Source organism: Macrobrachium nipponense, chromosome 11 (genome assembly GCF_015104395.2).
Source record: "Macrobrachium nipponense isolate FS-2020 chromosome 11, ASM1510439v2, whole genome shotgun sequence".
Lineage (NCBI taxonomy): Eukaryota > Metazoa > Arthropoda > Malacostraca > Decapoda > Palaemonidae > Macrobrachium > Macrobrachium nipponense.
In genome coordinates, this window is record NC_061087.1 from 50,641,186 (window position 1) to 50,656,185 (window position 15,000).

At 41.7% G+C, this 15,000-nt stretch overlaps 1 protein-coding gene across 2 annotated transcripts in view; it reads left to right on the forward strand.

Annotated features, from left to right (window-relative positions):
- The window catches only part of LOC135205819 (hydroxymethylglutaryl-CoA synthase 1-like), a 640,683-nt gene that overhangs the window by 130,510 nt on the left and 495,173 nt on the right, over nt 1–15,000 (forward strand). For both annotated transcript variants that reach the window (XM_064236994.1, XM_064237005.1), the window contains exon 5: nt 6,381–6,506. In XM_064236994.1, the coding sequence (XP_064093064.1) occupies nt 6,381–6,506 (126 nt within the window). The remainder of the gene's footprint in view (nt 1–6,380; nt 6,507–15,000) is intronic.

Genomic DNA, 15,000 nt, shown 5'->3' on the forward strand with positions numbered 1-15,000 from the left:
AGAGATTCAAGTATTGCCAATTGGTGTTCGTTTGGAGCTTTGCCTATGATTTTGAAATCCTTGTAATTTATATTGTATTTGCATTATTTTCCCATGATCTCTAATACAGGAAAATTCGGGGTTTGATAGTTTGACACCCGTACGATAGCTAACGCCACGATGGGAATCTAATCTTACCTTTAACAACCTCCGGGTGGAGCCCACGTACTTCCCCAGGTCACATCTGGGGCAATTAAACAAATATATGATTCGAGGTCATCAAAGGAAGCAGACTCTCTTTATATTTAAACAAGGACTTGATGGTCATTGGGTTACATGGGATCAATTTTAAGTTGACTGCTGGTAGGTATTTGCTTATAATAAATCTCAGTTCTTGATAAAAATGGCTATCATAGATTAGGGGGACACTAGCGTACAGATGTAGTTTTGGTACCGTTGGCAGTTCAAACTTTGGGTGGAAGATATTATTTAGAAATTTTCGCAATTGTTTGTAAAAGAGTTCTGATGGAAAACAGTTATTTACAAAGTACTGATGGAGAAACGTAATCTCTTCATGAAACGTATTCCACCCGGATGTTAAAGTAACGCTCTGTGGAAGAGAGTAGACAGGGAATTTAACTTGAAATTAAAAAAGCAGTGGCTATAAAAGTTAGAACCCAGACCAGTAAACATTCTCTTTCTAAAAACGGTGGTATTAAAATGTTCGTCAAGTCTAAAAACCAACACATCAAGGAAGGGCAGTTTATTTTCATTTTCATATTCAATTGTGAATTTGATATTAGGATGCATTTCATTGGCAAGTTCGAGGAGTTCGTCTGCCTGATCTTTATTTCTTAATAACAGGTATGTGTCGTCAACATATCTGCTATAAAATAGAGGGTGGCAAGCCAGAGGGTAGCCGTCCAGGAACTGCTCCTCCAGGGAGCACATGAAAATATTAGCAAAAGTGGGGCCTAAAGGTGATCCCATGGCCATACCATCGACTTGTACGTATGCTTTTCCATTAAAAATGAAGGCAGTGTCTAGCACCGCCAACTGAAGTAACTTTTTAAAATCTGTGATATTAAAATTATTAAAAAGAACATCTGGGTTTGGAAAAATTCGATTTAAAATAATTTCAATTGTTTTCCACTGGGATATTAGTAAAAAGTGACTCGACATCCAGACTAGTCATAAAAAAGGTCTGAGTCTTGTGGTAAAATCCTTTCTTTAAAGTTTTCTTAATTTTTAATGCTATACTCATTAGTAGTTAAAGGAGCTAAAAGTGGGACAAGAAATTTGGCCAATTTATAATTAGGGGTATCATATGAGGTGAGTATGGGTCTCATTGGGATACCTTCCTTGTGAATCTTAGGTAACCCATACATTACTCCGTACGAAGCACCTGTACTGTATAACAATTCGTAAGTGTCGGTACTGATAATATTACGGTCTTTTAGGCTTTTAAGAAAACGGTTTATTCGATCCTCTACTTTAAAAATGGTTGAGTATTGAGGTTCACCTATTTTTTGGAATTTTGTTTCTTCACCCAAAATATTTTCCATTTTTGATACATATTCCTGTTTGTTTAGAATTACAGTACCTTTTCCTTTATCCGGTCTGTTATACAGTACAGGTGCTTCGTACAGAGTAATGTATGGGTTACCTATGATTCACAAGGAAGGTATCCCAATGAGACCCATACTCACCTCATATGATACCCCTAATTATAAATTGGCCAAATTTCTAGTCCCACTTTTAGCTCCTTTAACTACTAATGAGTATAGCATTAAAAATTCAGAAAACTTTAAAGAAAGGATTTTACCACAAGACTCGGACCTTTTTATGACTAGTCTGGATGTCGAGTCACTTTTTACTAATATCCCAGTGGAAGAAACAATTGAAATTATTTTAAATCGAATTTTTCCAAACCCAGATGTTCTTTTTAATAATTTTAATATCACAGATTTTAAAAAGTTACTTCAGTTGGCGGTGCTGGACACTGCCTTCATTTTTAATGGAAAAGCATACGTACAAGTCAATGGTATGGCCATGGGATCACCTTTAGGCCCCACTTTTGCTAATATTTTCATGTGCTCCCTGGAGGAGCAGTTCCTGGACGGCTGCCCTCTGGCTTGTCACCCTCTATTTTATAGCAGATATGTTGACGACACATTCCTGTTATTTAGAAATAAAGATCGGGCAGACGAATTCCTCGAACTTGCCAATGAAATGCATCCTAATATCAAATTCACAATTGAATATGAAAATGAAAATAAACTGCCCTTCCTTGATGTGTTGGTTTTTAGACTTGACGAACATTTTAATACCACCGTTTTTAGAAAGAGAACGTTTACTGGTCTGGGTTCTTAACTTTTATAGCCACTGCTTTTTTAATTTAAAGTTAAATTCCCTGTCTACTCTCTTCCACAGAGCGTTTACTTTAACATCCGGGTGGAATACGTTTCATGAAGAGATTACGTTTCTCCATCAGTACTTTGTAAATAACTGTTTTCCATCAGAACTCTTTTACAAACAATTGCGAAAATTTCTAAATAATATCTTTCACCCAAAGTTTGAACTGCCAACGGTACCAAAACTACATCTGTACGCTAGTGTCCCCCTAATCTATGATAGCCATTTTTATCAAGAACTGAGATTTATTATAAGCAAATAACCCTACCAGCAGTCCAAGCTTAGAAAATTGAATGCCGCCCATGTAACGCCAATGACCATTCCAGTCCTTGTTTAAATATAAAGAGAGTCTGCTTCCTTGATGACCTCGAGAGTCATATATTTGTTTAATTGCCCCAGATGTGACCTGGGGAAGTACGTGGGCTCCACCCAGAGGTTGTTAAAGGTAAGATTAGATTCCCATCGTGGCGTTAGCTATCGTACGGGTGTCAAACTATCAAACCCCGAATTTTCCTGTATTAGAGATCATGGGAAAAAATGCAAATACAATATAAATTACAAGGATTTCAAAATCATAGGCAAAGCTCCAAACGAACACCAATTGGCAATACTCGAATCTCTTTTTATCAAACAACTGGTTCCCCAATTAAATACTCAGTCCACGTCAACTCCTCTGTACCTCTCTTGAGTTTCCGTCGGCACCAAAACGGACTCTGACAGTCACTCAGCTTTTGCCTTCAGCACTACTTGGTAATCACTGTTCCCTTCTCTTGTACCTAATTTGCATTTTGTTAAGTAATAACTTTTTATCATGTTTTAATCTGAGTCTCATTTTAATTCTGTTATTCTTTTAATTTTTAGCTTCGAAAATGGGACACATGGTCCTGAAACGTCAGCAAATAAATACATAACTTTAAAGGATTTTGGTATCTCTCCACCCTCCGATGATATATATATATATATATATATATATACATATATATATATATATATATATATATATACACATTATATATATATATATATATATACATATATATATATATATATATATATATATATATATATATATATATATATATATATATATATAAATTATATATATAAATATAGGTTAGCATACTAACCTAGCCAACCTAGCATAACCTAACCTAGTATGTGTTACCTGGCCGGGGGGGAGGGCACCTGGACCCCCCTTTAAAGGAACTTTAACTTAAAGGAAGACTAACATGTAAGTTAGTATACTGACCTAACCAAACTAACCTAACCTAGTACAACGTGTTACCTGGCCAGTGGGGCTACGCCCCTCCCTGGACCCTTCTTAAAGGAACACTAACCTAACCTAGTACAACGTGCTACCTGAACGGGGGACTCCGCCACCTTGGACCCCCTTAAAGGAAATGTAAAATAAAGGTTGATATTCTAATCCTAACACATAAAACCTAGGACAGAGACAATCAAGGAATACAGACGTTAATTTACCAGACAAAAATGTTTGTGTTTGTAATTGCATAAATTGAAATATAATGTGAATATACACGTTCTAATTATAATGTAAAATTTTAACAAAGAAATTGTTATAGTAAGCAATGCGTTCTAAAATGATGAAATGAAATTAGACATGTGAGCAATGAAAAGAGAAGGGAGTGACTTGTGTACAAATCATGTATAAATCATGTATGAAATCCCCAAGCAACCTCCAATTTGACATCACTGACACAAATGTATTAAAACGCCCTAAAACTGCCTTCTAGTCCCATCCCTTAGGCATTTTTCAGGAGTCTGCCCTCAATTGTTAGGTAATATTGCAAGATATAGGGCAAAATTAGAAAGTGAAAGCACAACAATGTACATATTAAATACTATGATAAACAGAACAGAAATAAAAGCCTGAAAAAATATACAATGATTATAAAACAAATGAGGGAAAGGAATATATGTAACTTTACGTATGAATCCTCCCAAATTCTTTACTCGGTCCTATCGCAATGTAGGGTTAATATTGCAACATGACTGGTTAAATACATGTCGCCCCCAAAATTCCCCCATCATTTTGCTCACTTAAGAGTTGGTCACTGTCGGTGTCTGAAACAAAAGCAAATGCTCCCTTATAACATGGTGCACGTGTGGTAGCATACAGCATCATGATAGTAGTAGTAGGCGTAGGTGGATTTTGCCTGTGAAATGGCTACATTCTTGGTTTATTTATTGCATGTTTCCACTTTTATTTCTTGTTCCAAATGTCAGAAATAAGAGGATATAACACAGTAATTTGGTAAAAACTCTTCCCCAGTGATTTTCCACAGCCATAACCCCACTTTCCCATTGGGCACCCTTACAATACAATAGAGTTTTAAGCCATAATTCTCATAGAGGTGTACCCCACCCAAAACCCCGCATTCCCAACGGGTTCCCCTTACCGTAGGATAGGATTCAAAGGTAAATTTTAGGTTAATTACATCTGGCCGACAAAAACAAAAGTTGAATTTAATAAGCAACCAAAATACTATAGGAAACTGCAATTTCCAAAGAAATACCTGCCTGTCTCTATTACTTAGATTAACCGAAATATATTTAAGTATCATTACGTTTATTGAAAGATATTTTAAAGTGATTTTGTACATACAGTATTTACACCTATGTATGTACACAGGTTTGTTTACATCTGCTCATGCCACAAGCTACCTCTGTTATGTAGGCAAATTGTTGTAAGTTATGATAAACATAATTGGGCTTAATTTTTATATTTTATTTATTTTCTATAATAGTTAAGATTGTTTTTCAATGTTTTAATATGTAGTAGTAGCTAGTCTATGGCACCTGGTCAACCAATGGTGATACAGCCGCATTGGACATGGGCAAGTTTTTTTTTTATGCTGTATACTAATTTAAAAATAACAAATATATGTCTAGTATGATATTTATTTCACTCTGAACTTGTTTAATTGTAATTTATGTGCACTGTTTTGTTTAACAAGGCAAGGTTAGGGTAATAATGAGTGGTCAGGAATGGATTAATCCATTATCAGTTATTTCTTATAGAAAATATTGATTCAGATCTTGAAAAAATCAAATTTTGACGCCTCTTCTGGAACGGATTATCATTGAGGTCCGGGCTTTACTGTACGTGCATATTTATATTAAATGAGCTTTTGAGGTATAAAACCTCATCATCAGGCTGAAAAATTGACAAGGATGAGAAATAACTCAAAATGACAATAAAATGAATTGTCTTAATAAAATTTTAATTTCAGTGATTTCTCATCCATGTCAATTTTTCAACCTGATGAGATTTTATACCTCAAAAGCTTGTTTAATAAAGAATGTTGTTCCCAGTCTTGACAATATTGCTAGCAGTCCCCGGGTTAAGACGGGGGTTCCGTTCTTGAGACGTGTCGTAAGCCGAAAATCGTCGCAAGCCGGAACACCGTGAAAAATCCTAAGAAAACCTTACTTTAATGCTTTGGGTGCATTCCAAATTATGTAAACTGCATTCTTATTTTATTTTTCAGGCTGATGATGAGGTTTTATACCTTGAAAGCTCATTTAATATAAATATGTATGTACAGTAAAGCCCGGACCTCAATGATAATCCGTTCCAGAAGAGGCGTCAAAATTTGATTTTTTCAAGATCTGAATCAATATTTTCTATAAGAAATAACTGATAATGTAAACTGCATTCTTATTGCATTTTTCATCAAAAAAACCTTCAATTATTGATTATTTTGTATTTTTGGTGTCATATTTCTTCTGTGAGATAAGCATTGTAGGCGTCGTAACCCTGGAAAATGCGCCGTAGCCCTGGAAATAATTTCCGATGAATATAATTGAAAAGCGCCTTAACCTCGGGACGTTGTAAGCCGAACCCATCGTAACCCGGGAACTGCCTGTATTTGTCATTAAGCTATATATATATGTATATATATATAGAATGTGTGTGTTTATATTTATGACTTGTTTTAGTAATGTTTCGTATTGATTTGTAGGTCGATATGCTGTAGTTGTTGCTGGAGATATTGCAGTATATGCAAAAGGATCAGCACGGCCAACTGGTGGAGCTGGTGCTGTTGCCATGCTTGTAGGTCCTCATGCACCTTTAATTATGGAACGAGGTAAGTACTCTGACTGCAGTTTTGTGTTATTTCTCTTCTTGCGAAGCACAGGCCTTTGATTCACAAATGTATTAATTTGTCGATATTTGCAAGACAGCATTTTTATATTGTCACCACCTAAATTTCCAAGTGGGAGTTTCTTGCTCCCTATAAGTCCTTTCAGAATTTTTATTCTAAAAACCGTTACGTTTAGGAGATTGAGTTTTCTTCCATAAAGTATATGAAATCAACAGGAAATTAAGCTGTAGCAGTGAAATCCATGAATTCCACATAAATGCTGAAACATGTTAGAAGTCTGATCATAAGGAAAGTGGAAGCACTGTGTTGATAAAAAGTCAAGTTTGTCCAAGTATTATTTAATAAGCGAAGTAATGAATTTAATAACAATTAAAGTAGTTAAAACTCAACATTTGGATTTGGATTTTTTACTTCATAAATAGCACCAGATTCAAGTAAAATAGTATTTTTGTTTTCACACCCGTTTAACCTGTGTGTTTGATGAATGTGGTTAATGCAGATGAACTGACAACATGGTAGGTTTTATGAGGTAGCCCAATTTTAAATCAACCTTAAATATCGAGTCTTAGAAACAAATCCCTTTAGAAAACTCTCAAGGCTCAATATTTTTGTTTATGTGATCATTAGATTTTTTATAGCTGCACTTTATCAAAAATGATTAGTCTATAGTATATTAAATATGTATACGTAGAGCTAGTCATATGATAGTTATGAATATGCAACCATGATTAAGTATGCAACAATTTCTGGGCTCAGCCCGTGTCGCTTTGTGAAATATCCTTTCAATTCATATTTCTAAGGTAAATAATACTAACATTACCAGAGAAAAATAAAAAGGGGGATGTCAGAGCATTCTGACTCGGTCACCCTAAATAAAAGAGGGTGTCGGTATGGTACTGGGGCGAGTGAAACCACTACCATGGGCCTCTTGTCATTTAGATCTCTCCTCCACAAAATCCCCCTGCTAGAGAGAGCTGGTACACAGCCCGCGCCAGCAACTACTACTACTTGTTCACCCACGCCAACACCAGCGCCTCTAGCGGTCATCCTTTCTGTTAGCAGCACCTTGATCGCAAGTGTTTTTTCTGCTCAGTGCTTTTGTGCTTCTATTTTGGATATATCTTGCACCATGGAGCTTCAAGCCATCGCCGCAGCTAAGTTAAGTACTACTGCCTTAGTGTTTCACGTAATTTTAGCCAGCTGGGACCCGTTTTACAGCTGTTTTTAGGTATTATTATGGTGCCTCCAACGACATGGCTTCAGGCTCGCCTTACCAGCTCGCCTCGTGTGTGATTCATTCTAGCTCCTTCGGTCTCCCATACCGTTGTAGCTATGTCTGCGCAGTAATTATGCTTATGTCTACATGTGGTGCAAGATGTGCTTTATATTTCCTTCTGGGAATCCTATGCCTTTATATCTTAGCTCTGTGTTCATGCATGCATGTGCCTTTATCTAGGTCTGTTAGGCATGTGGGGTTATAGGCCCCTATATCTCTTTTTAGTCCTACCACCTGGCCGTCGCCCTCCGTTTCTACGTATCGGCAGAGGCCAGCTCCCGAGGGGTTGGGCTTCCTACCTTCCAGGTAGATTAGCCTAGCTTCTCTAGGACGTTGCTTTCCCTTTATCTTTTGATTCCCTTCCTTTCTATAATGATAATACTGTGTTTTATTCATATCGCATGTAAGAGACGGTTTGTGCTAGCCTAGTCTACCTTAGTTCGCCTGGTCTATCCGTCCGCGTGGTCCTACTTCGTTCGTGGTGGGCCAGACGATTGCCACGAGCCACCAGCTCAGTCCCCCTCCCTGCTTCCTCCCTCCCCTACGCGGGCGGGAAAGCAGGTCACGCTCGCTCACGGTTGCCACGGCAACCACCCGGGCTCTCCTCCCCTCCTCCTCTCTCCCCAGAGTGGATACGGGAGGCTTGGGGGGGGGGGGGGGGGGGGGGGGGGGCGATTCCTGAGTCTGGCTCCTCATTCCGTTCTCACCCTGGGTTCCATGGGGGGTCTCTTGTACGCTCGGGTTGGGTTGGCCACCTCGCTCGCTTGTACTCGGACCTCCTTGGGTCCCTCCTTAGCTCTCTCCTACCCCGGTCACCCCCAACCCCCTGTATTCCTACCGCGCCAGCGGCGGACTCAGCTGGCTCCGCCAGCTCTTCTAGGGGGTGACGGAGAGTAGCACCTCTACATGCATCTATAGTTATATATATACGTTTTAACTTCTATTATTATCTTATATATTATCATTATTGTTTGTATTTTTTTGCTATGCCGGCCGAGTGCCCGCTCACCAACCGGGTTCTCCTCCTGCCTGCAAAAATTTGTACGGCGGAGCTGCGCTCCGCCCATCCATGTTATATATCTTTTCTGGCTTAACCCTCTCATGTTCCTCCGCCGTCCTTGTACTCCCCACCCCGGCGTGTAGACTGGTGGCTAGTTTGGTGAAACTCCTTACTCCGGTACCCCGGAAACTATGACTAGTATACCAGGCCTCACGGACATATCTCTACAGGAGAACAGGAGAGGGCTAATGCCAAAAATTTTTCACTCCGGCATATAGCGGAGTATTATATCTCTTAACGGGCTAGTCCTGTTAGTAACCACTGATACTCATGTATCTGTTCACTTACAGGCTACCAATTGTCAGGAATCCGGCTGCAATGCCATATTACAGGACCCCTGTGGCCACGAAATCTGCAGGACTCACGCCCCTTGCGCCATCCGCTATGGTGACATAGTGGTATGGCATCACGAAGCCTGCTCAATATGTTATGATTTGGTAGAGCAGTTTTCCTCCGGCGTAAGTATATTTACCGGATTACTTTGTTTATGACTGATTATTCAACAGTCCTATAAGAGATATAAATGACATATAGTCTCAAATAATTAATCATATAACTTTCGGGCTTCGTTGTAAGGACTACAATGACCCTCTCTTTCAGGCTACTGCCGTGAAAGACGCCGCTTCAGCAACCCTGAGGGCCTGGGTCGGCGGGTTCGGGAAGAATGTGTCTAAGGGGCAGCCATACATCCTGGACAAGAGTATGGCTGTCCGCCTCTTCCCGGGCGGGAAAACAACTGGATTCGTCGACCCGGCAGCAGCGGCCCCTTACATCTCCGCAATCCAGCAGCAGGTGGCACAGGCGCTGGCGGTACAAGGCAACCCGGAAATCGCAGACAAAGTGGCTACCCTGGACCTTAATTTAGAGCCGATGGCGGTAGGTGAACAAGGTAACTTGTTAGTTGAGGTAGGTTTGTTAGGGGCTCAAGGGCTTCCCTTGGGTCCTTCTGGATCGTCTTCACCTGTTTACTCTTCTACTTCCTTCCAAGGATTTTCGGAGAGTGAAATTTCGGCTGTGCTGAAATCCACTTCAGCTATCCCTAAGGTGAAAGGGAAGCGGGAGTTAATGACCCTAGAGAGGACGTCGTCTAAGAAGACCACGTCCTCCACACCTCATAAGTCTCCGGCTCACCACCCCGGAGCAGAAAAGTCGAAGTCTTCTTCTACTTCACACTCCAAAGGGTCCAGGGGCAAGTCCTCGAAGGATAAGGCCAGAGCTTCTACGGAGCCTGAGCCTTCAATTCCACAGGAACGCATCCCAAGACTCCTATGAGTATCAAGGACCTTAGTCCTTTTGATACTGAGGCATTTACTGCAAATATATTGCAGCAAATGGGGAGCTTGGTAGGAAACCTTGTCAACGACAGGTTCGACCAGATGTTTTCACTCATCTCCACCTCGTTCGAGGAGTCAGGTCAGTCAATCTGGACATTTCGGAGAGGCTGACAAACCAAGAGAATCTGATGGCGGGCCTCGGGGAGAATCCCGCAGCAGTTCTCCCACAGTCTGGCATGGCGGCGCAACCCATGCCGGACTATGATTCCCTTCCTCCCTTTTCGACAAATAATCCATGGAGGGTCTCACCATACGCCCCCTTTAAGGACGGAATGTTGACATTGCCAGATTGTGGTACTCGAAGATTGGAAGACTTCGAGTTTCACCCTGCCAACCTCCAACCACCATTTATTGGCTATGCCCGTCTGACAGAGACGGCAACGAGAAGGGAGGATAGGATCCCGAAAGAAACGGTGATCTATAGCCGGGATCAAGCCCAAAGGGAGTGGCTCAGGAGTCTAGAGGATTGGGATTGTGTAAATACCAAGCTTCAGGCTTTCATAAGCCCCTTTACTATCTTTGTGGCAGAGGGGGAAACTCCTCTCCCTTTCACCACAAAGCTAACAGAGTTGACTCTACAGGCCGCCATGAAAGACGAGCCTATGCCCCAACTTAGGGAGACAGAGCCAACATCACTCCTTCTTCCAGGAACAGAAGACCTTTGGGCTGATCTCCCAGCTACTTTTACAGTAGGGAAGCTCAAGCCAGATTGTGCAATAGCACAATTTGGCGAGACTCCCTAGACTTTCGGAAAACTTCATCCAAGCGGAATTCGATGCTAGGACAAGGTTAGGGAGGACCTTAAATGCCCTAGTGATGACGGGGGTTGCCGCAATGACGTACGGAACGGAACCTCTATTCAAACTCATGGCCAAAGCACAGACACACACTGTTCAGTGTGATCTGTACGATTTTACCATAGCAAGACGCAATTGCAGGAAACATGTACTGCAAAAGGCGACTATTCGGCATGAGCCGAATAAACTGCTAGCGTCTTCAATCTGGGGTGCTGACCTCTTTCCAGAGGCTGTGGTTAATGAGGTCCAGCACGAAGCAACAAGGCTTAACCAGAGCCTTAAGGTCTGCTGGGGCCTGTCAGCCAAGAGGAAGCCCAAACCTACTTCCTCCGCTTCTAAAAAGCTGAAGAAGACGAGAAAGTTCCCACCTTTCCAGTCTGCTCAGCAACAACAGGTGGTACAAGCTGTGCCAGTGTCCCAGACGGTACAGCCTTCCACCTCCAAAAGTCAGTCCCAACCAACTCCTACGGACCTCACAATATCAGCCCTCTACCTCGTACGCAGTATCTCCGGCCTTCAACCCAGTCTTTGAAGGTCAGGCGTTCCAAGCCTTTAATAGGTTCGGAAGGGGAAGTAGGGCTAGCGGTGCATTTTGCCAAAGAGGTGGCGGAAGAGCACCTAGCAGAGGTAAGCACTTCCGGGGAGGACGTGGATCACGCCCCGCCCCAAGTCAGTGAGACCCCTCAGGTAGGAGGGAGACTGTTTCTCTACCGACACAGATGGGGATTCAGCAATTGGGCACAAAGCATTGTCCAAGGGACTGGGATGGAGTTGGATCAAAGGTCCTCCTCCATCCAAGACCTTCCTTCAAAAACCAACAAAGGAATTGACAGAGTATGCACAAGAACTCCTTCAGAAAGGGGTAGTATCAAGAGTCAAGCATTTAAAGTTACAAGGACGCTTGTTCAGCGTGCCAAAGAAAGGCTCAACCAAACGAAGAATAATCTTAGACTTGTCCCATCTAAACTTATTCATTCGTTGTGACAAGTTCAAAATGCTGACTATCTCGCAGGTGCGGACCTTACTTCCCCGTGGGGCCGTCACCACCTCTATCGATCTTACAGACGCATACTATCATATTCCAATTGCAAGGCACTTCCGCCCGTATCTAGGCTTCAGACTGGGAGACCAGGCACTCTCCTTCAAAGTGATGCCCTTCGGGTTGAACGTGGCCCCCAGGGTATTCACGAAGATAGCGGAATCAGTAGTTCAACAACTAAGATCCCAGGGAATAATGGTAGTAGCGTATCTGGACAATTGGCTCATTTTGGCAACAACCGTCGAAGAATGCCACAAAGCTACGGTCAAAGTAATACAGTTTCTGGAACATCTGGGGTTCCAGATAAACAAGACCAAGTCCAGGCTAACGTCAGACTCCCGCTTTCAATGGCTCGGTATTCAATGGGACTTGAACTCCCACACTCTGTCAATTCCGTTGGTCAAAAAGAAGGAAATAGCCAAGGCAACAAAGCAATTTCTCAAATGCAAACTAACATCAAGGAGAAACCAGGAAAGAATCCTAGGCTCTCTCCAGTTTGCATCAGTTACAGATGTTCTGCTGAAGGCAAGACTGAAAGATATAAACCGGGTCTGGCACTCAAGAGTAAACAACAAATCTCGGGACAAGTTGTCAGCCATCCCGCCGATTCTCCGCAAACGACTCCGCCCCTGGGCGGAGGTCAAGAACCTATCCAAGTCGATCCCTCTTCAATTTCCCCCTCCGGCGTTGGTTATCCACATGGACGCTTCTCTAAGCGGGTGGGGAGGATACTCCCAATTCAAGAAAGTACAAGGAACTTGGTCACCTCAGTTCCGCCAGCTTCACATAAACGTATTAGAAGCTATGGCAGTATTCCTCACATTGAAGAGGCTTCTACCAGCCAAGAAATCCCATATCAAGCTGGTATTGGACAGTGCAGTAGTAGTACACTGCATCAACAGAGGAGGATCCAAATCAAGTCACGTGAACCACATCATGATAGCCATTTTCTCTCTAGCAGCCAAATACAAATGGCATCTATCCTCCACTCATCTTGCGGAAGTAAGGAACATAATAGAAGATGCCCTGTCTCGCTCAGTTCCTCTAGAATCGGAGTGGTCTCTGGACAGGCGCTCATTCCAGTGGATATGCCAAAAGGTCCCAGGCCTCCAGGTGGATCTTTTCACATCACAATCGAGCCACAAGCTCCCATGTTATGTGGCTCCCAACCTGGACCCTCTGGCTTATGCCACAGACGCCATGTCCATAGATTGGAATCAGGGGAAGAAGATATACATCTTTCCTCCACTGAATCTTCTATTGAAAGTCCCTGAAACAAACTCAGGTCTTTCAAAGGGCAAGTTGCTCTAGTAGCCCCGGATTGGCCCAAGAGCAACTGGTTCCCTCTTCTTCTGGAATTGGGTCTCTGGCCTCAACGGATTCCCAATCCCAAGCTATCACAACCAGTACAAATGAGGACTGTGTTCGCTTCCTCAGGAATTCTCAAAACCCTAACTTTATGGACTTCATGAAGTTCGCGGCTAAAAGAGATGCAAATATTGATCCTCAAAATATCCTTTTTTTAGAATCGGATAAAAGAGAATCAACTTCACGTCAGTACGACGCAGCTGTCAAAAAGCTGGCAAATTTCCTGAAGGAAACAGAATCTCGAACCATGACTACTAATCTGGCTATCTCCTTCTTCAGATCCTTATTTGAAAAAGGTTTAGCAGCTAGTACTATTACTACCAATAAAGTACTATTACTACCAATAAGTCGGCCTGAAAGAAAATCTTCCAAGTTGGCTTTAAAATAGACTTAACAGACTCTTATTTTTCGTCTATTCCTAAGGCCTGTGCTAGGCTCAGACCATCAGAGAGACCTAGCTCAGTTTCATGGTTCTTAAATGATGTTCTTAAACTGGCCTCAGATACTGACAACAATTCATGTAGCTATATACCACTCCTAAGGAAAACGTTATTTCTGCTAAGCCTGGCCTCAGGAGCCAGGATATCTGAACTGTCGGCTCTATCTAGAGACTCTGGCCATATCAAATTTCTTCCATCAGGAGAAGTTCTTCTATCACCAGACCGTAGTTTTTTGGCCAAAAATGAGGATCCTTTAATGAGATGGGCTCCCTGGAAGATCCTCCCTCTTCCTCAGGACCCTTCTCTATGTCCAGTGACGACCTTACGAGCCTACCTGTCCAGGACATCTTCTAGGTCCTCAGGTCCCTTATTCATAAGAGAGCAAGGTGGCACTATTTCCTTAAAAGGAATTAGGCAACAGATCCTATACTTTATCAAGCAAGCCAACCCTGATTCATTCCCCAAAGCCCACGACATCAGGGCAGTAGCCACCTCAATTAATTATTTTCAACACATGAATTTCGATGATCTAAAGAAGTATACTGGCTGGAAATCGCCGACAGTATTCAGATGTCACTACCTGAAATCCTTGGAATCTCTTAAATTTCCATCAGTGGCAGCGGGAAACACAGTTTCTCCTGACACTGCCTAAGTAGTTTTAGTCTTAAGATCCAGATCTCCTTTCTACCTGCCTCACTAACATTTTTCCTGTGATCCTGCCACCAGGCTTGACCCTAATTTGAGCCTTAGCTGCCAAAAGGCTATATCGTGATGTTTTCCCTTATTTTTATGCTAGGGAAACTCACAACTGTATATAATGTATTATTCTAGTTTTAAGTTATCGTAAGTTAGCATAAGTATACTGTTAATCTCTATCACTTATTTTAAGGCTAACATAAAATTACTATAAGTTAGTTTTAGTATTTATACGATAACTTTGTAATATTTAATCTATATTATACTCATCTTATATATTTTTTCGTGTTTTCTTATTACCTTATACTATTACCTTTTCCCCAAGCTTGTGCTAATTCTCTGGTACTGTTTCACAAAGCGACACGGGCTGAGCCCAGAAAAGGGATTTTGACGAAGGAAAAATCTATTTCTGGGCAAGGGCCCATGTCGCCCAGTGAAATCCCCCCCCCTTTTTTCTCTCCCACCC